Source organism: Cryptotermes secundus, unplaced genomic scaffold, assembly GCF_002891405.2.
Source record: "Cryptotermes secundus unplaced genomic scaffold, Csec_1.0 scaffold62, whole genome shotgun sequence".
Taxonomy (NCBI): Eukaryota; Metazoa; Arthropoda; class Insecta; order Blattodea; family Kalotermitidae; genus Cryptotermes; species Cryptotermes secundus.
This window is the reverse complement of record NW_019727786.1, coordinates 17,424-45,326: the sequence shown is the minus strand read 5'-3', so window position 1 is coordinate 45,326 and position 27,903 is coordinate 17,424. Positions and strand designations below refer to the sequence as shown.

The following is a 27,903-nucleotide window of genomic DNA, read 5'->3' as shown; positions in this document are numbered from 1 at the left end:
GAGAAGCTGGTGCTGAAATTCATCGCCAACTTGTTTCTGTTTACAGCGAAGATGTTATGAACAGGCAAAACGTGGCAAAATGGTGTCGTGAATTTTAAGCGGGAAGAAGCGATGTTCGTTGTCACTGATGAAATCATCCAAAAATATTGATGAAAACATTCGTGCTGACAGACTTTTAACCATCAATGAACTTCATTAACAATGTCCAGAAGCATCAAGAACTGTTCTCCATGTACAAGAGAGCAGGCGGGAGAGTTCTAAGACGCTACAATAAAAGAGAACTCGTTTCCAGGCTCACTAAGTGCATTGTGATCCATGGTGACTGTGTTGAAAATTTAATAAAGGTGTGCTGTAAGAGTGCTACAAGTGAATCCCCCCCCCCAAAAAAAATGTTTTACAAATATTTTCTGGGCTTTCCGGATATCTTTCGTACATGTAATACCTCTGTTTATGAGATAGTTATATCCAATAACTTAGCTAAGCAGGATTTTGTGACTGGGTGCTGTAGTGTGTTATCATTTCTGAACACTTTCGCAGTTATTAGTCTCTGTTGTTGGCTTCTCTGCAGGCAACCGTACTCTATTCAGCACCCCCACTCATTCTATTCCTGGCTTCGCATCCAGGCGTGCGGCCGAAGTACCTCCAGTCGCTTCGCCGGGTTGTATATGCGGCGGCACCCTTGGGAAGCCTCGACGTGGAGCGTTTTCTAAGGAGGGCACCCCCAAACACTGATGTACTCCAAGGTAATACATACCCACGAGGTGCGAATCTATTTTAACAAACTACACGAGGAATTTGTTGCAGACACAAATATATTGTTACAAAACTATTGCATTGCAGATAGCGCACTGCACAGAGACATATCTTCCCTTGCATTTCATAGTACGTAGCCTCGTATGTATCCTGTTGTGTCATTCAAGAAAAATATATACTAATTGTACAGTCAACACAACCAATTATTGAAACCGAAATGAACTAGATACTACAATATCAACATTCGTTTATTTGCGCAGATATTAATGCTACATGTTTCGACCTCTTTTTAGGCCATATTTAGTCATATATGCAACAAGCGTGATAAGTCCCCGAATACGTTAACGCATTAACATGGATACATATTTTACATGAAAATGCTTTTGTAATATCACAACCTTTAATTAAAATTCTTTGAACAAATAAATATACGTGTATATATACCTATATATGTTTTATATTTATGTTATTATCTATATTAAATTGAAAAGCTAAAAATAGTAAAAACTTTAAATAAATAGTATGTCTGTCACTAGCGTATAGAGTTGGAAGTCCAATTGTACACTTATTAGTATTAAAATAAAGCTATAAAAAAGCTATCCCTGTAACAGGCCGTGAAGGCCCATAGGTCTGTGAGACGTCGAAACTTCCACATTTTCCTTAGACAGTCGGCTCACAGATGGCGGTAAGGTTGTCAGCTTCACGCGCCGGTCGCCCTTTACCCCCCAGGATGATTCCTGGTACTCATTTCTGTTAGTGACTGAGTCAACCTCAGGACCATAATGAGGCTGGAAGGATTAGGTAAATTAAAAATTACAACTCATCGCGACTCGAACCCGTGACCTTCCAGCTTTTGGCATAGTGCCTCAACCAACTACGCTACCACGTGCATCTGAGATTGAAATACTGTGATATTATTAAAATTGACATATAATGTCCATCGAGGAGATGATTGTTAATGAAAATTGAATAAAGTTAAATTCAAATTATACATTTTATTAATTTATGTTTTAATGGGTCTTATTTAGACTTTTACATGACAGCTATTTAATAGAGGTTGCAGTAAATCTTCCCTTGCATTCCGTTAAATGATCATAATCACTGTATCAAAAAATTCATCGAACAGGACCCATGCCCATTAATGGGATCTGTCTGTATTTTATATTGCGTGGCATATTGTGAAGAGCAGTTTTCCGCTTGATTACGGTACCGCTACCCGGTGAAAACCCAAGCTTTAGCTACATATAAAGTGTGACTTACAACAGACGGACGCGCATACAAATGAATTCGCCCGACGGCCTTCAGTGAGCCCCAGCGTTACTTCTCACGGAACATANTACACAGCACACAGCACACAGGAACATATCAAACCATAAGCCATACAACCTCAAGCTGACGTCTCCCATCTTCGGGATGAATTAACAAGGAGGAGTTCAGCATTTTATATCAAATATTTTAACATTTTAGCGTTTTAACTTAAAAATAGGCTCGGATGAAAAGTGAGACCTTGAGAGTGTACTCAACTATCTTAGCATGTTTTGTGCTTTTACACGTCAACATATCGTAGCAGCGTCCACACGACAAACATAATTGTGAACATAAAAAAACAGCGACAGTGTTTCCATAATTATAGCAAGTGCCTCTGATGATGGTTGTTTCAAACCGAAACACGTAAGGCAGAAATAATAATAACAAGTGACTACAAATTGTTACACTCGACGGACTCTCTATTAACTTTGTGACCTTTATAAGACTTGATAGCCGGTCACGGTAGCAGAGCGGTCTAAGGAATTCACTGTCTTCGCTCGCTCGGAAGCCGGGACCGTGGGTTCGAATCCTACAAAAGGCATGAGTGTTTGGTATGCGTAAGTGTTTATTCTATGTTTGTGTTGTCCTGTCTTTAGGTAGAGGCCTTGCGACAAACTGATCACTCGTCCAAAGAGTCTTACCTTCTGTAAAATGGTCATGAAACTAAAAAATCAGAGGCCAGGGTTCAGTAGAGCTGTAGAGACAATGAAAGAAAATAGTTGATGAGTAAAATTAGACTGTGATCTAATAGAATCCTATTACGCAATTTTCTACAACCTCCTGTCACTTCACCCTCTTAGGTCCATACGGAAGGCTTTTATGAATATGGTAATGAACCTTCTGATTCCATAGAAGGCGAGGAATTTCCTGCGTAGCCGAGCGACTATCAGCTTCTCAATGAGGGCTCTGTTTCACGGGCTGGATCCCAAAGAACTCTGATCTGACACTTCTCTAATCTGCGTTTTTCCCATAGAGCGAGATAGAGTGCTAGAATTTACAAAATAATTGAGGGGGGGGGGTGCTCAGGAGTGAATCCAAGACAACTCTCCCTTCTTGTGCAGGGTACGGCATGACGGAGGCCTCGCCCTCGGTATCACACACGGTCATCGGCAGCACCAACTACGACTCCGTCGGCGTACCAGTTCCCAACACAGAGATGAAGATAGTGGACGCAGAGACCAGAACTGATCTCCCTCAGGGGGAAATGGGCGAGATCTGCCTCCGGGGCCCGCAGGTGAGGAGCGAGTCTTCTAGGTTTATCAGCGAGTCCCATCGGTCGGTCTCTGTAAACAAAATTCTCTCGTTTGTAGCTTTTCGTGTGTAAGTCATTGATCCAGTTGCTATAACCGGTTTGTACTGCAAAAGCGACATATATCTACAAACTTTTGGTTGATTCGTAATATATATGCATAGAGTATCACTGCGTGCCAAATAATAGAAAACTGATCAGTGGAATGTAAGATATGATTGACATAACGGATAACATTGTGGCATACTTGCTCAAATCAACAACTGTGGTGCCAGGGAAACAGCCATTTCTAGGTAACGGCAGTGTAACACCCAACAATGGAGTTATTGTTGGAAGCGTGTTTTCTGTGCGGTCCATGCCGAAGGTTGTCTCGCCTCCTGCAGTGATGTAAACCAAGAAAATACGGATGCCTGGCTAGAAGAAATGAAGGCCTGGCGAAAAGAGACGACAGCCTACCAAAAAGCGATGGAGGCCCGTCTAGAAAGGTCGAAGGCCGACCTGGAAGAAATGGAGGCCGCGGTGGATGTCTTCGAAGAATGGTTGAAGAAAATGGGCAAGCCTTCAGACAGATGACCTCCCGTGCTGTTCCTGCACGGTGTAAGGAACACGGCCATAAAGGACCTACGGCCGCGAAGAGAAGACGGAAAGGCCCGGAATACAGCGGTGGAATATAGGACCGAGGCGTAAGATGGCAACTACGTCTGAGGAAGGAGAGGACATCCGGCAGGATCTTAAGGATTGAAAAGCGAATTATCGGTCTTTCGACTAGGCTGCGGAAACTGAGTGACTGGATATTGTGGAGCAGTGGGCCCCTTCCGAAATGAACGAAGACACGTCCAAAGCGCAGCCTCGGAAAAGGATGATGGTGGTAAACTTTGGACAGCCTGACACCTCATCAGGAAACAGCTCGGGACTAGCAACCTTGAGGAGGAAGCAGCGGGAGCAGCTGGGAAATAATCACCGTGATAACCGAACCACGAGGGAGGAAGGAGAGGCCGTGTTACAAACACGGCCCTCAGGAAAGAAGAAACGGCAGTAACAATTAAGAACACCCAAATGTACCACACTTGCCCGTGTTTACCAGGTTTACTAAACACTCCACACCGAAAGGCTTACATAGACACAGCAGAAGCCTACCGTTACACGTGCTTAAATCCAAACACATCACGATCTCTGCTACCAGCTCGACACCATCCCTATGCTCTTCTTCCATCTCGGTAGACTGCAGCAAGTACCAGCTGTGGATCTTGACGGCGGAAAAACACAATGAAGAATATATATAATTTTAATACAGTATAGATATACGTATGTGATTAAATCGAATACAAATCCAGTAACTCGCCTCGAGTAGAGATAGAACGTAAAAGAAAGTAGACTTCAGGTGAGAAGAACGAAACATCAGGAAATCCTCTTTACGGGCAGTACGTGGTCTGCCTACTCGAGGCAGAAAGTAAGAAAGGGGAAACTAAATACCAAACGGAGAACAACTTGCCTTGGCAGACCATGTAGGGACCAGGTTGCCCTGATCGGGAGATAGAACAGCGACCGAAATAATTTTAGAATAAGAGGAACTAAAACAAATTTTGAATGAACCTCCCTGAGTCAGATCAAAAACCGCAGTTAGTTTCAGAAACGGTCCAGAGCTGAGAGCACGGAAAAGAGTGGAATTGAAGGAAGAGTGGAGAGAGGAAGAGGATACATGCGCACTGGGTCGCAACACGGAACACAGACGCCCTCGAAGGGAAATTCTTCAGAGCGCGGCTAAGCAACGGCATCTATATATCTCATGTGATGTAATGTTACATTAACGAACCAACAGTTGCTATGTATCAGCTGATGGGGTACTTAAAACTGCAAATGCGTGATATTTTACAGATGAAGTGTACTTAAACACACAGATCCAGCAGTACAACGCATGCAGTAACAGGAGCAAAACAACACAGAACACGATACACAAATACATGTAGGAAGAATGCTCACATAAAAGAGGATTGGCGTAATTCGCGTGTCTGAGTGTGACGTAGGAAGAATCCTGGAAAGTTTTATTATTTAGAATTCATCGTCCTATATGACGAATACAGATTTTAGTCATTTTAGAATGAAGACATTATGGCATGCAGTACAATAGTTTAACGCGCATAAAGACACCTGAAGATGGCACATTAGTACTGAAACATGTGGTGTGGAAGTGAAGAATAAGGTGAAAAGGTGTATACACTGTAAGACGGTCAGCATACACCATGTACTTAAACCTATCAAATCTTTTTATGTCTCGGTTGATAAAGTGTCACTTGTAAAAAGAAACGGTATATTTATAGTGATTCAAGGTTAGCCTAGCCGAGAAACTTTTGTTAAGCACATTTCTGAAGTTATGGAATGTTATTTCAAGTGACCCAATCTTGTTTAATGTTAGACGATGAAGAACTACTTCAATCTGCCAACACGTATTATATCACTGGTGGCGAGGAATACGATACTCAAACAGATCAACTGTTATTATGAATTCAGTTATGGAGGGTTACTGAGGAAAGAACCTTCTATCATATTTTAGGTGTTGGAGCATTACTTAATCTGAATAACTCTTGGTATATATCAGGTGACGAATTATTTAAACTTATCAATACGTGTTATGTCTCAGGTGACTTAAGCTTGGGTTAGCTAGAAGCTAACTTAAGGTAGAAGTTAGCTTAAGCTAGAAAGCGTTGACCACCAACGCTTTCTAGGAAACCATGTTGCTTTGTTTCCATGGCAACGTTTTAGTGACGTCATTCACCGTCATATTACGGCCGCTTGATTACGGTACCGCTACCCGAGGAAACCCAAGCCCCTTTCATCGACAAAGTCTTGGGTTACTTAAAGGAAGGTTCATTTTTCTTGTGTCTCAGGTGATGAAAGGTTACTTAAACCGACCTGATGCTACCGCTGAGATGATCGACAGAGACGGCTGGTTACATACAGGCGACCTGGGTTATTACGACAAGGAGGGTCATTTCTACGTCGTGGACAGATTGAAGGAACTTATCAAGGTCAAGGGCTTCCAGGTAACTCATGATACAGAGCAACGACTTCACAGATCAGTGAAGTTACTCGTATTAACTCGACGGCATCAAAAGATCAATTAAATGTCGTTCCATTTAGAGTTCCAGATTTGTCACGCAGTTAGTCTGCCGACAACAGCAGCCTGCTGCATGTAATAGCGGCGACTGTGAAGGTATAAACGTGACAACAGAAGATAACAACATTCAGTCAAGTTAAGATGGCCGTACCGAACAGAATGGTGTGCAGGCAACGCTCTTGACTTGTATTCAAGATGTGCTCAATTCGAATTTCGGCCGGAACACCGACTATCCTGACAGAGATTTTTCGTGGTTTTCTCTAGTCCCTCAAGGCAAATTCTAGGATAGTACCTCGATTAGACAACAACTGTTTCCTTTCAAGTCCTTTCTGATTCATCATGCATCTATCGCCCTACCACCCGACGCCATGATGTACGGTCTCGTCACTGAAACAGCGTTGTTGAATAACCCACGGAAACAAAAATAGCCGTGACTTCCTATTCAAAGCTTTGGTCCATAAAATTCAACCACTTCCAGTGCCATGACACCAAAATACTTGTCGCTTGCTTCTTCAGTGCCTTGATATACACCACACGTAAACGCTGCTTTCGACACCCTCCGTAACTTACGATTAACAATCATTACATTAGTGACTGTTCACTCTTCACATTGTTGTAATTTAACTGACTTCAGAGGTGACAAAAGGAAGGGGTAAGTGCTGATAATATTGCTCACTTCGGCACCCAAATTTGGATTTATATGAACTCTGAAACTGTTTAGTACGACTCTCGGCAGGGTTAGGGACTCTTCTCTTTCCCACTGAGCCCAGACCGTCCCTGAGGTTCACCCAGCTTCCCGTTCAATGAGAGGTGGGGGCTTCGCTCTCTAACGTATCTTCATGGTGTGGCGCTTAAACCAGCAGAGTGGGAGCACAGGAGGTTGTGCCTAGCAGCTGACGGTCACTGCTGTGGGTGTGAACCCTAAGAGGGAGAGTGACCACTTACCACAATAGAATTCAGTGACACGTATCGCATGCAGCTGAATGGGCGCCGTTAAAATTACCAGGTAGCAATTCACAAGCCTAATACCCGCCAATTGTACAGCTACTCAGGAACTTCCCAACTTTTTATGGAACCCGAAGGTTCATTACTCTGTTCACAAGAGCCCTCCACTGGTCCCTATCCTGAGCCAGATCGGTCCAGTCCATACCATCCCATCCTATCTCTATAAGATCCATTTTAATATTGTTCACCCATCTATGTCTTGGTCTTCCCAGTGGTCTCTTTCTACCTGGCTTTCCCACGAATATCCTATATGCATTCCGCTTCTTCTCCATTCGTACTGCATGCCCTACCCATCTCATCCTGCTTGACTTGATCATTCTAATTATACTTGGAGAAGAGTACAGGTTATGAAGCTCCTCATTATGCAGTTTTCTCCAACCTCCTGTCACTTCATCTCTCTTCGGTGCAAATATTCTCCTCAACACCCTGATCTCAAACACCCTCAGTCTACATTCCTCCCTTAATGTCAAGGACCAAGTTTCACACCCATACAGAACCAAAGGCAAAATTATAGTTTTGTATATTCTAATTTTTATATTTTTTGACAGCAGACGAGAAGACAAAAGTCCTGGACTGAATGGTAGCATGTATTACCCGAGTTGAATCTCCTCTTAATTTCCTCCTGAGTCATATTTTGATTTGTTTTCGTCGTCCCCAAATATCTGAACTGTGCCACATTTTAAAAATATCTGTTGGCTATCCCATGATTTTGCCCTGCATTTTAGTGACGAGACAGCAACGTATACTTTTTTTCTCTGTTTACTTCTAGAGCAACCTCCTTACCAGCGTCAATTGGAGTTTGTATGTTTTTCTTTATGGTATCTATATTATCACCCAGTAGATTCACATCATTAGCATAGAACAACATCTGATGTGTCCCGTTTAATTTCCCCCACCTGGTTTCCCTGGACCGTCCTAATGGCATATTCTAAAGCAAAGTTGAAAAGGAGTGGTGATAAAGCATCTCCTTGTTTTAGATCTTTCTGGATAGAGAAATTATCTGTCGAATGTTTACCTATACGGACTTTACGATATGTTTCGTTTAAATACAATGTAATCAGCCTAACTAGTTTCATTGGTATCCCAAACTCTGACAGATTATTGTACAATACTTCCCTCCTAACTTAATCATAGGCTTTCTTGAAGTCTACGAATAGCTGATGCACTGTCTCATTATCCCCTGTCACCAAGGCATGGCGCGTCCTCAGGTTGCGGATGGAGGAGACGCCTTCCAGGTATGGAGGGTAGCTGCGAATATATTGAATAAGCAGTCGCGGACAGACGACATGGGGTGGTTCTCCAGCTGCGGAGTTTGGAGTGGTGCTAAGAACTCCACCGTAAAAAAATAAATAAGCTTCTTATGAAAATGTTCAAGAAGTCTCGGACTTGGACGGATTCTGTGGATGAACGACCTAAGCGAAAGAAAATGGATACGAGTAGTAAGCCATTTGAGCAAGGAATCTGAAAATTTGTATGTCTATAGATCTTTAACACGACCTCAGAATTGTCATGAACTGTTTTTGCTATACAAAAATTGTTCTTTCAGGAACACGATAATTGTGTTAATATACCATCGTCAGGAATTTTCAGATCTTATTTTTTATACGTTAAAAATTATAAACCCAGTGATAGTACAAAACCCTGACGACATATCTGACCAATTGGTGAAAGTGGAAAATATGTAGATCTCAATATGTAGTTATTGTTAACTTCACCATAGACTTGAGCATTCTAAGGAAATTAGTCGACCAAAGTTCGTAATCTTTATAAGCAATTTATTCTTCAAGTCATGTTCTTGGATATGTATCCTGATTATTTCGTATGAATCTCTGGCGCCGAAACTTGCACCGTCGGGTGTGACTGTCAGTGTCCCTCAGCAAACTGTAGCTCCTTCAAATCTTCATGAAAGCTGAGGCCCGTGCCCAATTAGAAGTCACAGCAGCCTCCCTGTACCGATCTTCATTTTCGCTTTTCTATTAACAGGTAGCACCAGCGGAACTGGAGGAGATTCTGCGCAGTCATCCTGACATTGACGACGCAGCAGTAATTGGCGTCCCTGACGAGAGGGCGGGCGAGGTTCCAAGAGCTTTTGTTGTTCCTAAAAGATCTCAAATCTCCGAAGAAGATGTGAAGAAATACGTAGCAGAGAAAGTGTCAGAGTACAAGCAGCTGAAGGGGGGAGTGAAATTCCTCACCAGTGTCCCTAAGAGCCCTTCGGGAAAGATCCTGCGAAGGTTGCTGAAAAGCCAATAGCGAACGAAACCTGTCAATTAGACCACCACATGAGTGCGCAGTTCGTGTTGCAGAAATAATTCTTAAAATGGCGAATGGTCTTTACACATACTGAACAATCGGAGAAGTTAGGCAAGTTGAGGGTACAAAATCTTGGAAGGACCCAGGAATGCATTTAATGGGTGAAATTTATGACCTACATTATGTCCTCCCTATCTGTATATTTGAGACGAGTTAAGTTCAGAAAATTAACAAGAAATTATGCGAATAACTAATCGCCTACTTCTCCTTGTTACGAAATGGAGCACACAGAAAATGGAAAAATAGAAATACGTACCATATGCAGACACACGAACGCAGACACACAGACAGCAAGGCGTTGTCATAAGCCTCCTTTTATTTTTGTAAATAAAGAAAATAGGCTAAAAATGCAAGTTGAGAAAATACTACTACTATTAATAATAATAATAAAACGAATGACTCAATTCTTGTTTAATGACGTGCAAACGTAACAGCTAGAGGTCAGTTACAAAGTTAGCACGAGTATGTAAATAGAAACAACAAAAGCTTAGAGATAGAATAAAAAATAAGGCATTTTATACAATAACGACGATAACGATGATGATGATGATGATAGTAATAATAATTCAATTCAATTCAATTCTTTATTATTAATGTGCCGAGTCAACAACCGCAAGGCCAATTACAGACTCAGCACAGTGTAGATGACTGAATTACATTACATACAAACTTATTAAAAGTCAAATACAAATTACAGTTAAGTAATTGGAAGAAATAATAATGAATAAAAGTAAAAGTAAACAAACAAATAAGTGATAATTATAACAGTAATAATAATTCCATTATCATTAAACTAAGTGCTATTACGAATAGAGGAATGAAACATTAATATTTAATTAAGAATTGAATAGTATAGATTTTCTGAGGAAAATTACGTAATTCATTTTGCTTTACTGAACATGCAAATAATAAAAATACTAACAGTTATACTGTATTTAAAATTTGTTTGGGTAGAACATTCCTGGCTCCGAATACGTCAACCTCCCTGCAGACAACATTAGCAGCTGCTGCGCATCTAGCAGAGGGACAATTCTTAAATAAAGGGCAAACATTGAACAATGCAAAATCTCTGATATACCGAGCAGGAACTCGGAGACCAACAATTTCCAGGGCAGAAGGGCAGAATTTAGAGCCAAAATAAACTTGAATAAGAAAGAGAGCATCAAGGCGATGTCTCCTAGTACATAAAGTATGTAATTTTAACTCCTCAAGAGCAAGAGAATAATTGTAGTGAACTTTAGGAAAGAAACATTTAAAACATAGGGCCGCAAACCTCTGCTGGATGCGTTCCAGCTTGTTGGCATCAGTTGACGTAATCGAATTCCAGACTACGGAATAATAATAATAATAATAATAATTCAGTGAAAAATCTAAGTTACCATTAACAGGCGAGAAAAGTAAAATACGTGAATTTGCAATGGTTATGTCATCATGCGGCAAGAAAGGATAATATTCATAACACATTACAAAATATGACTGAGGAGAAAGGTCTTGGTTCCGGATATGTCAACGTTCTTGCAGAGAACATTAGCAGCTGATCCACATCTAGCAGAGGGACAATTTTTACAAGAGGAGCAGACACTGAACAAAGCAAAGTCTCTGATATATCGAGCAGCAACTAGAAGGCCGACATTTTCCAAAACGGAAGGGCAGAATTTAGAACCGAGGTAAACTTGAGCAAGAAAGAGAGTCTCCTAATACGTAGAGTGTGCATTTTGAACTTTTCCAGAGCAAGAGCATGCCAGTAATGTACTTGAGGAAAGAAACGATTAAAACAGAGGACCACAGTTCTCTGCTGGATGTGCTCCAGTTTGTTGGTATCAGAAAACGTATTTGAATCCCAGACAACGGACGCATATTCGAGCTTAGATCTAACTAATGTAATGTATAATCTGTGCATTGGTTCAAGGGAAGAGAAGGCGAAGGTAACAATATATGTTACCAAATGGGTGATGGCAGATTTAGAGAAGCCCTGCCGGTAAGAATTATTATAAACTTTAGATTATACGAAACGTGAACATGAATAACCTATTCGAATAATTCGAAAAATTATTGAGAAGGCTTATTGGTCTCTAATTTTCAAGGAGTGCAACCTGTTGTATGTGTGTCTATATAGCCTATATATATACATCCGTCATCACACAAAATAAATAATTAAGTCATCAGCACATTTATGTCAATTGTATTTATTAACTATGTTAAAATTACGCGACATGTTTCTGGTCGCTTGGAGCCATCAGCAGGCGATATATTATTTAAAGCTATAAAATGTTGAATTGTAATTTTACAGTTTTATAGCTTTTACAATTATAGTTCGATATTTTATAGCTTTAAATAATATCGCCCGATGATAGCTACAAGCGAGCCGAAATAAGCTAATCTCAATTCCAGTGATTTAGATTAGCTTTTTCTAAGGGGCCCAACTGAGTAGGTGTATTCCTTTCTCACCTGAAGACGGAAACGGATCCAGTTTCCGAAACACCGTGTCCTCTATTACCTAGAATTCTGGACGATGGAAAAAATCCAAAGCCCCAGTAATTCTGTGTATCACGCTACCTCCCTATACAACGCCACTGTAGCCACTGTTCCAATTCTTGCCATATTTCTCACGCTCAACACAGGAGCCAGACTAAAAACACTGCATATACATCTCGCTGCCAAATATTGCTGTTATCTTCGGAAATTGACTGGTGTCCCGGCCTAGATTCCAATAGGTACGTCCCGAATAGATATTTAGTTGTTCCAAATCGTTATCACTACACCATATTGTATTTTGTTTTGGTGTAGGCTGTATGCCTATTTTCGAGTTGAGTGTTCTGAATTAACTTGTTTAAAATGTCAAATCCCATTAGAAATTAGCTAACGACGTTATATTCGCACAAAATTTGACAGAAATGTGTAGTTTATTCTACCTTCCTCCCCCTCCATAACCCCAGAGGCCAGGAAGGAACTGAGTTCCATATTTTGTTTTACTGGCTTTTTTTTTTTTCTTTGGTATGGCGGCAGGAGCAGAGAGAATTTGATCAGTGAACATATTTTGCTATTTATTACTTGGTGAACCGTTCTACGCTCGGTGTTCTTCGTGAACCGTGGTATGTATGTACGTGTATGAAACAGATTCACGTGCACGGTTTTCTAGGTTTTATATGTCAGTTTAGAAATGCCTTGTTCGAAATCATTGCCGAGTTTTAAAAATTGTGTGTAAATCATGCTGAATTAGCAGTTTTCTGAGGCCTCAAGCCACATATCGTCGAGTCAATATACATTTTAATATTAATATAGGTTTTGAAAGTACGAGAAATGTGATATGAATGTATGGATGAGAAATGGCACTGTTTAATAACCACGGAAATCCGAGAAATAGATCAGATTCTAGTTCAGGCGAGGAGGATCCTTTAATTAAAAACCAAAATAACATTATTTCATATGGTGCGCAAGAATACAGTCCATCAGGGGTAAGAACTTACGATTTGTTTTGTCGTTACGTTTTAGGTTAGGAGAAATGTCATATTAGGTTAAGTGGTCAAGTTTGTGACAGCATTCAAGCAGAGTTCAGTTCATTGTTCTTATAAGAGCTGAATGGTGCAAGACTGGTATATACGTATATAAAGTACGTAAGTATTTTGCTAGTGTACAAATTCATCAAGCAGTGATGACTGGAATATGTTCTAATAAAGTGTCACCACCTGCTGTACATACCTATTCGTTTGATGCAATTCAGTGGATTATATGACTAAAAATCAAATAATACAATAGAGGGTGTACACACTTAGCTGTAGTTTAACGGTTTTACATAACTTAATTGAAAGGTATTTGAAGATGCCATAGTCTGTTGAAGGCTGTTCATCTTGACTGTGTATGTTGTCTTAATAGTTTTACATAAAAGCCACAACGTTTCGTAAAGTGTTCTATTTCTGTATGTGTAGATATTGTTTCTCTTTGGATCCCTAAGTAAGCTGTTTCTATACCCTTATTTCTTATTCAGAAACCAATTATAAAATCGGTTTATGATGAAAGTCATCTTCTGGATATGACTGAAAATTATTGTAAGACAGGGAAATATTCTGTTTCCAACAAAAATTAACTTCATATCCTGTGTACTGGAAGACAGAAATACATCCCATTTCCAAAAAGAAGTTGATCTTATATAAAAACTAGAAACAGTAGTCTTGTACATCATGTAATTTCCAAAAATTCTTATGCCTTAGTGCTACATAGTAGGATGGGCATGTGGACTCTGTGTGTTAGTATAATTGTTGTGGTTTATGCCTAATTATAACTTAATTATTTATTTCAGTTTTATTAATGTAACTTTTGTAGATGTTCAGTGTCTACATGGTTATTGCCATACAATAGTAGTTCACTCATTTGTTCACATTGTTGTTAATGCAACACATTTTGGCCATAACATGGCTGTCATCAGGTGTATTGTATATATTGTAACTTGTTTGACTGAACTTTCCTCTTATCAAGTAAAGTTCTAATAAAATCAAAACGTAAACTTATGACTTTTTAAATATATAGTATTTTGTTTTACTGGCTATTGAAGTAGATAATGAAAATTGAAGTAGATAATTAGTCCAGCTGTTCCTTTGGAGGTTGAATACCGTAGTGCAATATTCATGTGTGACTACTAGGTGACATTCAGTTGTCAGCGTGTTTTGGTTGTTGGGTGTCCATGACATTGAATAAAAGGTGCCATGAGTGATTGCTGTGCATATGCAGATTTTCAGGGGGCAGTTATGTGGTTTGTGAGCAAAGACGGCACAAACACCCAACAGATGAAAGGCACCAGCAACCAAATGTCACCTGAAACCCACATAGGACAGGCGCCCTGTAGTACTGATCCTCCACTTCAATACTTTGACTTATTACTGACTTTTAGTTTTAATCTTGAGTTTTAATCTATAAAAGGAGGAAAATACAGTGAAACAACTTGTGACTTGTAGATTCTAAAGGGTTCTGATGATGGTGGATGACACACAGAATTACTGGGTTTTTGGACTTTTTCCGTCGTCCGGAATTCTAGGTAATAGAGGACACGACATTTTGGAAAATGGATCTCTTTCTAAGGGGCCCTACTGAGTAGGTGTCTTTCTTTCTCACCTGAAGATGGAAACAGATCCTGTTTTCCATAACGTCATGTCCTCTATTACCTAGAATTCCGAACGATGGAAAAAGTCCAAAAACCCAGTAATTCTGTGCGGCTTGTGACATATAGTACTCATGAAGATGTTCATATATCATTGAAACATGTTTTACTAACATGAAGAAATGAGTGAAACATGACAGTGTGGCAATAAACATGCTGCCATTGAACATTTACAAGTTGCATTAGTAAGGCTGAAATAAATAACTGAACAATAAATCAGTGCAACAGGTTGCTTAAATATAGTATTTATGCCTACTTTGCTATGTTGCCAGGGTATCAATTAGAACAGTTCACATTTTTTTTCTGTAATAACTGGAATGTTTATGTCTCTTTTCTTTTGTTAATGCATTTAATTGTCTATATTAAGGATCCAACATCTATAAATGCTGATATAGAGACTTTGGCCAGTGGTAAGTGGCAGCCTAGGAAGAGACGATGTGCCTTGGAAACTGTTGAACCTGGCTCTCTCAATGTACTTTCAGCAAAATTTGAAGTGAGTTCATATTTTTATTGTTGTTTTTATTGATATTATTATTAAGGGGCACACGGTAGTGTAGTTGGCTGAGGTACTATGCTACAAGCCGGAAGGTAGCAGGTTCAAGTCCTGATGAGGTCATTAAATTTTTTTTCAATTAACCTGATCCTTCCAGCCACACTATGGCCCTGGGGTCAACTCAGCCTCTAACAGAAATGAGTACCAGGAATATTCTTGGGGGTAAAGGGTGGCTGGCACGTAAGGCTCACAACCTTGCCTCCGTCTTTGAGCCGATTGTCTAGAAAATGTGGGAACATCAACATCTCACAACCCTATGGGCCTCCAGAGCATGTTACAGGGACACCTTTACTTTTATTTTTTTTTACTTTATTATTATTATTATTATTATTATTATTATTATTATTATTGTTATTATTATTAGTATTATTATAATGAGCTGGGTAGTTCTGAGTGAAGAGATTGGCTGTGAGTTGGATAATCAGGCTTTAATGTATACAGGGGTTTTTCTGTTTGCCACTATTTGTTATTATTATTAGTATTATTATAATGAGCTGGGTAGTTCTGAGTGAAGAGATTGGCTGTGAGTTGGATAATCAGGCTTTAATGTATACAGGGGTTTTTCTGTTTGCCACTATGTCCAGTCTGGATCTGGGATCCATTGAACCTTTTATGTAATGGGTGTGAGGGTTCCTTCCATCAGGGCTGAAGTATCTGGAATGTGAAGCTGACCAGCTTCACGTTTACATTTATAATTCATCATCATTTGTGGAGCTGAGCCCTTCTTGAGAAGCCACCAATTGTGCAGCTACTCAAATGGGTACCAGGGGTTCTTTCCCTGGGGATGAAGTGGCCGGGGCATGAAGCTGACCACTCACCTCCAGCTAGTGCTGTGGTCTAGAAAATATGGATCTGTACATCCACTCTTCCATACGCTTTCATGGAGTAGTACTTACTTAAGCACAGGGACAACTTTACCTTTAACTATCCTGTGTTATGTATGTAGAAGCTTCTTTTTATGGGCTAATCTTGTATCCATACAGTCCAAGTGAATGAATCAGGACATGCCTGTGTGCTTAATTCTTGAATTATGATGAAAAGAATGCTACTGTTTTATGACTGATATTATTTAACTGCATCATTAAAGTAATATGTAGTTATTGTAAATTAATGTGTATTTTTTCAGAGTCTGGATTATGACATTTGTGAGAATCATCTCCTGCTGGAAGAGGAACGAACAAAAGGATACAAATTCATTGTAAAGAAAAACCTAGCAAGATGGTTGATTTTCTTGTTGATTGGCTTGCTGACAGCTTTAATTGCCTGTGTTATTGACATAACCATTGAGGAACTGTCAAGTATTAAATACAAGTTTCTCAAGAAGTGTATCCTTTCCTTTATCACCACACACACGCACGCACACACACACACACACACACACACACATATGTATGCGCACACAGTTTTCTTCCTGATCAAGCAGGTTATTAACCAAAGTCATTAAATTGAGGAGAATTTAATGGGTAGGATATGTAGACTTTGATGGGTGGAGCATGTAGTAGCATGAATGGGTATATGAGAAATCTCAAGAAAAGGCGCAACTTCGGAAACATAGGCGCAGATGGAAATATAATATTAGAACTGATGTTAAGGAAATATGTGGCCTGGATTGAACTGGTTCAGTTAGGGTTTAACAGTAAGCTTTTGTGAACATTGTATTGAATTTTCAGATATCACAGTGCAGGATATTTTGTGACCATCTCAGTAGTTGAGAGCTTTTTTGAAGAAACACCCTGTACCATGGAATATTTTATTAGGGAATTAGCTTTATGTGACATTTCTTATGGTTTTCCTCAGTCCCTCTTGATAGATTCCAAGCTAGACTCAACTGCTTCTTTCAAAATCCTTTGCACTTCATCATTCATCAGTCTTTTTACCATTTGTTGCTATATAGTGTTGATACTGACAGCATCAGAAAACAACCAGGAAGAGAATGTAGAGTTCAGTTCAATTCCCCTCCACCCCATGTAGCAGAGAGCAGAGATTATGAAGCAACTGGAGCATGGCAGCTAGTAGGATGGAATGACAAGGTGAAGAACCGTTTAGCACACCAGAAGGGTGCTTGGTGCAAAGAAGTTTTCCTCTGTCAAGATCGAATTGAGCAGAACCTTGCAGCATCCTGCCCAAAAGTCTGAGGCACTCACTCTCTTGTACGCTGGTACACAACTCTGGATATGGTGACCTGGCAGACGAGCATCTGCCATGAAAAACAGGAAGAGGAGGTCTTTGCATATATGTGGGTCCAGGGTTGCTTATAGAGTGGGGTAGTACAGTGTAGTACACATGATGTTACACAGTTAGTATTGTTTATTTAGTGTAATCACCCCTTTTTTTTTTGAGTGACGTATGTTCCTATCATTTGCTGGATGATCTAGACTTAAAGCAACAGACTTGTGTGCCGAAGTCTTTGGTTTTCTACTAGGGTGATCTGTAAGGTAAAATTTTATGATTGTGAGGGAAACCAGGCTCCATTGTAATTCAAGGCTCATATCTGTTCCCTTTACCAGCCACCTTCCCCATCTTCATGTGATGGTAACAGACTGGCTCTTAGGCGATTGTGCTTTGGAAATGCACACTGCACCATTGCTGAGGCGCACATGGGCCAGGAGGAAGGTGGACTATAACATGAAAGCATTACCTGCAACACAAATTTTACATCACTTTCTGTAACATTGTTTCTGTGTAAAATGGGAAAGATTTTCTTTAACATTGTATCAGATGTGGATCAGTGCATCAGTGAAAACTGTTTATATATACCGTATTTAGTCTTGGTCATCTCAAACATGGGGCCTGTTGTTATTGGGTCCTTTTTGGTAGCGTATGTAGAGGTGAGTGTATGTTAGAAGGATTAGTATTTGCTTACTTCAGGCTTTCGTGGTTCTTCACTCTTGTTGTTAATTCAGCTGTTGAGTTTTCACACTGTGGATGTGGGCAGTGTTACTGACATTTAGGATGTACAGTCTGCCTCAGAAATATCAGAACACACTGTCCTCATCCACAGTGTGAAAACCCATGAGCTGAATTAGTAATTTTTATTTTTAGCATCCCTTTGTTGTTTTATAATGAAAGACATTTATTATTTCTCCTTGTCCCATATTGTATTGTAAATCTGTTGATGAATATGGTATGAACATCATGCCATTAGAGGCCATTACATTTTTCTGGTGTCACTTGATGCAAGGTCCAAAAATTTATGTGATAACGAATGTCCAAAACGTTTGAAATTTTTCTTAAGATGCTGTTATACAGTGTAAAACAAATAGTGGTCATGTGATGTCTGTATTTAGCTTGTAGTATTGTGATGATAACTAATGAACCATTGGAGCTTGGGGGATGAAAATTGATGTAGATCTTAAACGTGCCTAATCATTATTTGCAGCTTTTTATGTTAAGATTTACACAATCGACAGATTGGTACTAGTAAAAGTCTGTGGTAATACGAATTATGTGCAAAAATGGGAAAGAATATTATATTGTTATCAGTTCCTGGCATTTCCACCAAGTAAATTTGAAGGGATGCAGACAGGTACTTTCAGATCTTGTTACATTCACCGAGTATGCATATGTTTCAAATGATAACATATTCACGTGGCATTAGTATTTATTCAGTTTAAGATGATGTTGATATGTCCTTGTTGCATTTGTAAAAATGTTGTATACATCTTGGGGATGCTTGTATCAGTGAAGTGTCAGGTTACAGGCTAGATGATCTGGGCTCTATTCCTGACTCGTCAAACCTTTTATCCATTGGATACCAAGGGCTCTTTCATGGTGGGAAAGTGACTGGAGTATGAAGATTGCCACTCAAGGCACCTGCCTTGTTTAATGATAAGTTGGTGATCTTCATTTTATCCTGAAATTTCTACTGTATGAAGGTAGTGAAGTGTCAGTTCAATGTGCTGTATGTTTCTATTGGTAAATGACAGGTTTGCTGGGAAAGGATGATTCTTAGATACCTTTACTGAGGCCGCACCATAGCTGAAGCGGTTAGTTGCTGGCTTCCCACCATGGCAGCCCAGGTTCGATCCCAGGTCTGATCAAGTGCGATTTGTATTGGACAAAGTGGCGCTGGGGCAGGTTTTCTCCAAGTACTTCGGTGTCCCCTGCCAATCTTCATTCCACCAATTGCTCCACAATCACCCTCGTCTATCATCTGGGGCTGGAACAATAGGCCAGAAGTGGCCGCAGTACAAGGGACTTATGTCCCACCCCAATAGCAATAAAAAAGAACCTTAACTGAGGTTCTCTTGTGGTTTGCCACTGTCTATATAAATAAATGTTATGACCGGTAAAGTAGAAGATAAAGTTGTCCATGTACTTAATTAGTTAAGCACTATATCATGAAGACGTATGGGGAAGTGGATGTATAGATTCACCATTCTTGTCCCCAGCATTAGATGGAGGTGAGTGTCAGCTTCATGCCTCTGCCACTTTACCTCCAGGGAAATACCTCTGGGTACCCATTGGATAGAAGGTTGGGTGGGTCCCAGAGTTGGTCTGGGTGCTTTGGTAGGGAAAAAAGGCTTACAGTCCAGGGAATCAAACCTGGACTGTCCAGCAGTACCTAAAAATAAGAGACTGTCTCCTTGTATGTCTTTGCCAACTCAGTATTGGTAATAATCGTGTCAGTACGCATGAACCTGATGTTTTACAGTTGAGGTAGGAGTACTAAATAACTGGCACAGAAATTATTACCTGCTATCATGACAGACAGGCATTTTTAAGTATTGGTAACCAACAGGTTGAATATTTTGCGATTGTTTTGTTTCAGCCAACTGCTGCAGGCAGTGGCATTCCCCAGGTGAAATGTTACCTCAATGGTGTAAAGATCCCACGTGTTGTTCGGATCAAAACTCTATTTGTGAAGGTTGTTGGAGTCATCACTTCTGTTGTTGGTGGGCTTGCTGTTGGAAAGGTATGCTGTGAGCACTTTTTATGTGGTGAAGGAAATGCTCATTTCCTGGAGTATGACATAATTCCCCCCACCCCCTCAGAAAATGCTGGCTAAAATATGGTTGCATCTTAAGTCTGAATGTATAGCAGAGGATGCTGTGTATCACTGAAAATATTTTGAAAGAGGGAGAGTCACCCCACTGCTTTCAGGCAGCTCAAGATTAGCTAAATTTTAGGAAGCCGAATATGTCTTCATGGTGCAGTAACCATGACACAGAGTCAACTTGACTGCAGGCTCTCCATGAGAAATGAAGGTTAAAGGAAAATTCTGTGTACCATGTAGTTACCTAGTTTAATATTGATTGTATTTTTAACAGGAAGGTCCAATGATCCACTCAGGAGCTGTTGTTGCAGCTGGCATCTCCCAAGGGAAGAGCAGTACATTCCGTCGAGACTTGGGGATTTTCAAGTATTTTCGAGAAGACCATGAGAAACGAGATTTTGTTTCAGGCGGAGCAGCAGCTGGAGTTGCAGCTGCATTTGGGGCACCAGTGGGTGAGATTTTACAGATTCTTAAGAAAGCACGGACAGAAGAAAATTTTGTACAGGTACATTTTTTGTCAGGATTATGATGTGGTCAGGTATGGGATTCTTGAATTATGGTTTGTTAATTCAACTTTAATCATAGTGGTTCTTACGAAGAAAGCTTCTCTATTTTTCTTTGTTCTCACATAATTGTTCTTCTTATATCTGTGTGTTATCATTTCCTATTCTCTTTGTGTATCTTCATTCACATGGTCTCTTAATCAAATCCTTGGTCTCGTAAATTGTTTATTTTACATATTAGTTTCTTTTGTATTCAGAAAATCATCCTGTTTGTTATTGTCCATGTGTGAAACATCCATATCCTTATGTTTAGTTCAGAAGGTCTCTTTTAATAATTTCAGATCTTTCATAAAATTCAGGTTTTGGGTTTATCCCTTCTTCATCTCGCAATACTATATTAAAACATCAATCCTATTTATTACTATAGTACACATCAATAAAGCAACAATATAAAAGACATCAAGAATATGTCACTTGCTAGAAATGTATTTTAATACTTTATGATGTTAAAATCATTAAAATGTCAATAGGACACTAGAAGTATATTTTATACGTTAAAAGTGATTATCAAAATTTCTGAAATGTCTCTAATTTTACGTGTATTTTTTTTAACTTTACAACATGTTTCGGCCTCACATGGCCCATCATCAGGTCATGTTCCTTTTTGGGGAGACCACTGCACTACACTTGTTCACCTTGCTCCTTTCATGCACATAAATGTTTAGTTCAATCTCATGACTAGTTGTTGCATGCTTTTGCTGCTATTTGTAGTTTTGTATGTTGTATTTTCTTGTGTGTGTATCAGTCTTGCGGTCTCTCTGTATACTCTGAGAGAGAAGGATAATTCTGCTTTACTTTGCTTTGCAAATTTAAGTTACAGTGTATTACAAAAATCAGTATTTATATTGTGTTTTCCTTGAACGTGGCATCCATGTAACATAAGTGCTTTTTGTGATTGAAGGTACTTTAGAATCATTTAACACAGGAATGTCCAACGCGTCAATCGCGGGACGATTTGTGGTCGATCTCATAGGCCTATAAGGAAATTATATGTGAAAAGCATGTGAATTCACTTGTAATATAATATGATTATATTCAGATTTTGAAGGAAAAATGTGTATTAAAGTAGTCTGTACTTTCAATGTATGTTGCTTTTACAAAAAACATCATGTGTCATGTTATTTTTACCAATATTTTTGCTTAAAGCGAGGTATGACAATAGGAGTGGGTGGTAGATCACTGGCAGTTTTGAAACTAAAAAGTCAAACACAACTTGTTTGAAGTTGGACATGCCTGATTTAACAGAACAGATTCAGATATCAGTTTTATTGACTGTGTTTATGAATATAATTATATGATTCCTCGGGTAGTAAATATGGAACAATTGCAGAAAATAATTCAGCACTCGGGAGGCTACAGAAGCATTTACTTCTGTAGTAGTGGAAAGGCTACAAGTTCTTTTCCCCAAGTAGTTTGTGATTGCAGAAGCAGTTTGAATCCTGCTTAACATTTATAAATCTGAATTGTTATAATTTCTGATGTACATTGTTGCAGGTGGTGTACTGTTCAGTCTGGAGGAAGGTGCAAGTTTCTGGAACCAGAGTTTGACTTGGAGAATCTTCTTTGCCTCAATAGTTTCTACATTTACCCTGAATGTGGTGTTGAGTACCTACCACGGCCATCCAGGAGACCTCTCATATGCTGGACTCCTCAACTTTGGCAAATTTGAGAGCATCTCTTATGACTTGTTTGAGCTACCCGCATTTGTGATAATGGGAGTTATTGGGGGTCTCCTGGGCTCTCTTTTCAACCACATCAACTACAAATTGACAGTATTCAGGATGAGGTATGGTATTTTATAATTTCTTGAACAGCTAGGTGAACAACCTGTTGAAATCAGTGGGATACACAAATTTTAATAGTCATGTGGTTGAAAGATGATTTGACTGAAGCATATTGATGCAGTACAGCATTGCTTTTCCATAACAGCTTATGAAGACTGCCTAGCTTATTATGGAAATGTCTGGATATAGTCTGTAATTGAGTGCACACTTTACATTAATAAAGCAGTTTTATGTTAATGAAATAATAATGCTGACTCTTTCAGTGAAGATGTTCTAATCTTGAGAGGTTAAAACTTGTAACACTTCAGAAATTAAGAGAAAAGTAATTTCATACTCTAATTTCAAGTGATGTAGGTATGTAACATATTAATTTATTGCTGAAAATGCTTAAAAGTATAAACATAAACATGTACCCCACAGGTAGATGTAAACAGTTAGCAGTGTTCTCACTGTAAGGTGGCAGACATAGGCTAAAGGTGCTTGAGAACACTGCTCTTGAGATTGACTGTATATGAGATACAAGAACTATCAGTAGCAGGAGACTGGAGAGAGTAGCATAATTAGGAAATGTATGCTTTATGCTGCTTGCCTAATATTGTTATGGTGATGAAATTAGGAAGAATTAAATGGGTGTAATATGTAGCATGCAGCAAGAAATTCATAAACCATTTCAGTTTTAAAACCTCAATGAAAGAACTTGAAATATTCAGATATGGATGTAAGAATAATATTAAAATGGATCTTGAGAAATAAATTGTGAAGGTGTGACCTGGGTTCAGCTAGCTTAGGAATGGTCCAGTGATAGGCTCTTGGGTTCCATGAAATCACAGAATTTCTTGAATAGCCATAAATTGTCAGCTGCACTAGGAGTACCCTATAGCATACTTTGTGTTCCTTTGTTTCTTATTGTGAGAATTTGAGTTAAGTGATGTTCAGTTTGTGTAATTTCAGTGCCTTCATCTCATATGTTTTCACCATGTAAGGTTTTTCTNCTGGGGAAGGTTTTCTCCGAGTACTTCGGTTTCCCCTGCCAATCTTCATTCCACCAATTGCTCCACAATCACCCTCACCTATCATCTGGGGCTGGTACAATAGGCCAGAAGTGGCCGCAGTACAAGGGACTTACTCCCACCCCACTAGCAATACAAAAAGAAGAAGGTTTTTCTCAGTTTAGTACTCAAGTCCAGCAGTGTCTCATAAAGAAGCATGGAGTTAGGGTTATACTGTTGTTAGTCATTTATTTTAAATCTGAGGTGCTCACAGTGATGAATAGAAAGAGTATTGTGTCTGTGAGTCTGTGTATTCTGCTGTATATGGCACCTTGATCTAGAAGACAGTGCTCTTCATAATCATTTGTTGTGCCCATTTCTATGATTCTGACTGATTTTACCAAATTCAGGCATTTTCTCTTTTGTCTTCTCCAGAAAGATCCGTGCTCGGTGGATGAGAGTGATGGAAGCCGTCATAGTTGCAGCATTTTCGGCAACACTGGGCTTTATGATGATGTATTTTCTTAATGACTGTAAACCCCTAGGAGAGGACCCAACCAACAATCCCATTCAGGTGAGAATGATGATTTGTAGTGTGAAAAAGAATAGGCGTGGAAAAGTTTACCCTGTTGTAGTATCCATATTTTCCAAAAGTGTCTGTCAATTGTTTGTATTTCTAAGTCTCTGTATTCATTTATTGCAGATACAAATAGCTTGTTGTAAATTAATTGCACTACAGGCAAACTGCTGCAGATGTTGATCAGTTTTTTGTATGTTGAGTTGTTTTTAAGAAAATTGATAAAGCTCAGTTTTGAGCTTCGTGTAAAGCAGCATCAGAGTGTATTTGACAAGTATGTACCAAAGTTAAGTTTGCCTGAGGACACTGAGTTTAGACTCCCACACAAAATTTCATTAAACTTCGTTAGTTTACAAAACTAAACATGTGGACAGGCTGACAAACATGACCCTTGCTGTACACCTTCATTTTGTGCAAGGAGTTCATAGTAATTTAAAACAGTTTCATGTGTGTAAGATGTTATCCTATTATGGCATGATTTGTCTGATTATTTTTACCAATTTAAAGGAACAGAAATTCCTGTTTTGGAATTCTGTTAGTGAGCTGCACTTAACCAACCATCCGTCTTCTGACTCTATTCAGTTGTGAAAATTAGCATTATAGTCACTAGATTTTCATGAAGCCCAGTATGAGTATCATTCCATTGTGACTTCCTCATATACATACAAGTATACTATTGGGTCTGTTAACAACTGACCCAATATAATAGTCATACAAATGTGCTGACATGGGAACAACAGTAAGGTAGAGTTCTCCCTGTGCTTAACTAATTAAGTACTGTGCCATGAAGGTGTAGGGGAGAATGGATGTATACATTCATATTTTCTTGACCTTGGCACTAGTTGGGGGTGAGTGATCAGCTTCATGTCCTGGCCGCATTACTCCTGGGGAAAGAGCCTGGAGTAGCCATTGGATAGGGGGCTGGGTGGGCTCCAGAGCCGGTCTGCATGACGTGGAGAAGATAAAATTCTTGACCCTACTGGAACTCAAACTCTGACCCCTCGGTTGTCCAGCCCCTAGCCAGTCGCTATGCTGACTGCACTATCCTGGCTCTACAGGAACAACAGTAGTGTCATTTAATTGGTACTCTAATTTTGTATGGAGACAGATATTTGGAAGGAATGTAACTCCCGTATGAAGGCACTGTTTCATATTTTCATCATTTAGGCTTTATTTAAATGAAGTCAAGGTGGATGAGATGGGCAGGACATGTAGCACGAATGGGGAAGAACAGGAATGCATATAGGATATTGGTGGGAAAGCCAGAAGGAAAGAGACCACTAGGAAGACAAAGACGTAGGTTGATGGACAATATTAAAATGAATCCTAGAGGGATAGTATGTGATGGTATGGATTGGATCACCCTGGCTCAAGATAGGGACCAGTAGAGGGCTCTTGTGAACATGGCAATGAACCTTTGGGTTCCATAAAATGTTGAGAAGTTCTTGAGTAGCTGCACAATTGGCGGCTTCTGGGGAAGGGCTCGGCTCCATGAGTGAGGGTTTATTTAATGACATTTGTTGTAGCTCAGATTGTATAGTGTCAAATCGTAGATGGTTAGTGTATAATGAATTGGAAAGAGTGTAGAAGGAAGTGTTCATGTTTTAATTAGGGGTACTGTCTAAACATTTGCCTGGAGGGACTGATAAGAAGTTCCTAGTGAGAATAGCTAGTCTCTAGATCAGGGTTTAAGCCCAGGATCTCTGAATACAAGGTGCAGTTTTACTCAGCTGCAACACTGGTGCATTGTTTTTCAGAAAATGTGAAGTAATGATGTGGTCACCGTATGAAATATTCCATCTCATGGTATTGATAGATCATTAAAAAAAAAGTAAATAAAGGTATCCCTGTAACAGGCCATGGAGGCCCATAGGGTTGTGAGATGTTGAGGTTCCCACATTTTCCAGACAGTCGGCTCATAGATGGTTCTGAGACTTATGCGCTGGCCACCCTTTACCCCCAAGAACATTCCAAAAATATTCCTGGTACTCATTTCTGTTAGAGGCCGAGTCAACCCCAGGGCCATAGTGTGACTGGAACGATTAGGTAAATTGAAAAAAGTCCAATGACCTCATCGGGATTTGATCCCACGACCTTCCGGCTTGTAGCATAGTGCCTCAACCAACTACGCTACCATTTGCCCCCCTAGATCATCTTAACAGGAAATTTATAAGGAGGGACATGAAATTATTGATGACAACAGTCGAAAGTGCTTTCAGTTCTTATTTCATATTGTCACAAGAGGGAGTGATTATCGACGGGGTTTGGACTGTTGAATTGATTTATTGACCACATACACACATGATTTGGGACTACAAGCAGTTACACTGCCACTTCTAATCTCTACAATTCACAAATCACCACTGCACCCGCTAAGCCTTTTCCAGCCTGAATATTTTTGTCACTTCATAAAACATAAACTTTGTCCTTTTCGTGACTTGTCATTTTAATGTTTCAATGCTCAATTTACTGCCCCATACACTTCTTGATATAAGCTCAGACTGAACATCTGATTGTGGACAGATGTACTGTGGTGATGGGGAATACAATGCAGTTGCTGCTATTTGGTTCCAAACTCCAGAGGCCAGTGTACGATCATTGTTCCATGACCCCCCTGGTGAGTTATGTTTGAGCCATGAGTTAACACTCTTCTGCACTGTTGTGTAAGTTTTCTGATTTTAAAATCTGTTGTTAGTGCTATGATATTGTCTGCATGTGATATAGCAGTATTTGAGAGAAATGTCTGCAAAACAGACATACAAATTAGGCATGATAATTATTTAATTATGAAAAGTATGTTGATGAGAAATTAAGAGCATATCAAATTTGGGAGTCCTTGTTGCCATTCAGTTTTGAATCTTCTATGTTGCTGTTTCATATCTACACATCAGAAAATTAAAAATATGCAAATATACAAGTACAAAATTACTGTTTTCCCTGTTAATTTGTATGGATGTGAAACTCGGTCCTTTGACCATGTGGGAAGACCACATATTGATTTCCTTTTAGAGTAAAATGATGAGAATATGTGGACATAAGATGGAGGAAGTCATGAAGAATGGAAGAAATTACATAGTGAAGAGCTTTACGTACTCTTCACCTGATGTCAGGGAAATGAAATAACGAATGATGGNCATAAGATGGAGGAAGTCATGAAGAATGGAAGAAATTACATAGTGATGTTAGGGAAATGAAATAACGAATGATGAGTTGGGCAGGAAATGTAACATACAGAAAATAACTTGTTCACAAAACTTTAGCGGAAGAAGACATGTAGGAGAAGTAGAGTTGCTGTCTAAATGGATCTTTGAGAAAGAGGGTGTGAAGGTCTAGAGTGGATTGAAGTGGCTCAGGAGAGGGTTCATTGGTGTGTTTTTTTGACCATGGCACTGAAGTGTCAGCTTCCATAAAAGAATGTAATTTGTTAGCCAGTTGAGTAATCATAAACCTCTGGATGGAGACCCCTCACTGTGAGTTCTGTGTATTCTAGGGTTCTTGTCTGATGATACCTTGGTCCGCAGGCAGTGAGCTGTATAAACAAATGAC

The 27,903-nt window shown here is 39.5% G+C and overlaps 2 protein-coding genes across 4 annotated transcripts in view; both read left to right on the top strand.

The window, feature by feature from the left end:
- LOC111864927 (4-coumarate--CoA ligase 1) overlaps window positions 1–10,349 on the top strand; it is a 20,369-nt gene extending 10,020 nt beyond the window's left edge. For all 3 annotated transcript variants that reach the window (XM_023852554.2, XM_023852553.2, XM_023852555.2), the window contains 4 exons: window positions 569–743; window positions 3,123–3,295; window positions 6,196–6,351; window positions 9,414–10,349. In XM_023852554.2, coding sequence (XP_023708322.1) covers window positions 569–743; window positions 3,123–3,295; window positions 6,196–6,351; window positions 9,414–9,683 — 774 coding nt within the window. In that variant the 3' untranslated portion in view covers window positions 9,684–10,349. The remainder of the gene's footprint in view (window positions 1–568; window positions 744–3,122; window positions 3,296–6,195; window positions 6,352–9,413) is intronic.
- Window positions 10,350–12,819: 2,470 nt separating this feature from the next.
- Window positions 12,820–27,903, top strand: part of LOC111864929 (H(+)/Cl(-) exchange transporter 7) — a 29,237-nt gene continuing 14,153 nt past the window's right edge. Inside the window, exons 1-9 of the mRNA XM_023852558.2 lie at window positions 12,820–13,198; window positions 15,263–15,388; window positions 16,575–16,773; window positions 18,167–18,276; window positions 20,220–20,363; window positions 20,719–20,896; window positions 22,502–22,793; window positions 24,216–24,354; window positions 26,881–26,974. Coding sequence (XP_023708326.1) covers window positions 13,070–13,198; window positions 15,263–15,388; window positions 16,575–16,773; window positions 18,167–18,276; window positions 20,220–20,363; window positions 20,719–20,896; window positions 22,502–22,793; window positions 24,216–24,354; window positions 26,881–26,974 — 1,411 coding nt within the window. The 5' untranslated portion in view covers window positions 12,820–13,069. The remainder of the gene's footprint in view (window positions 13,199–15,262; window positions 15,389–16,574; window positions 16,774–18,166; window positions 18,277–20,219; window positions 20,364–20,718; window positions 20,897–22,501; window positions 22,794–24,215; window positions 24,355–26,880; window positions 26,975–27,903) is intronic.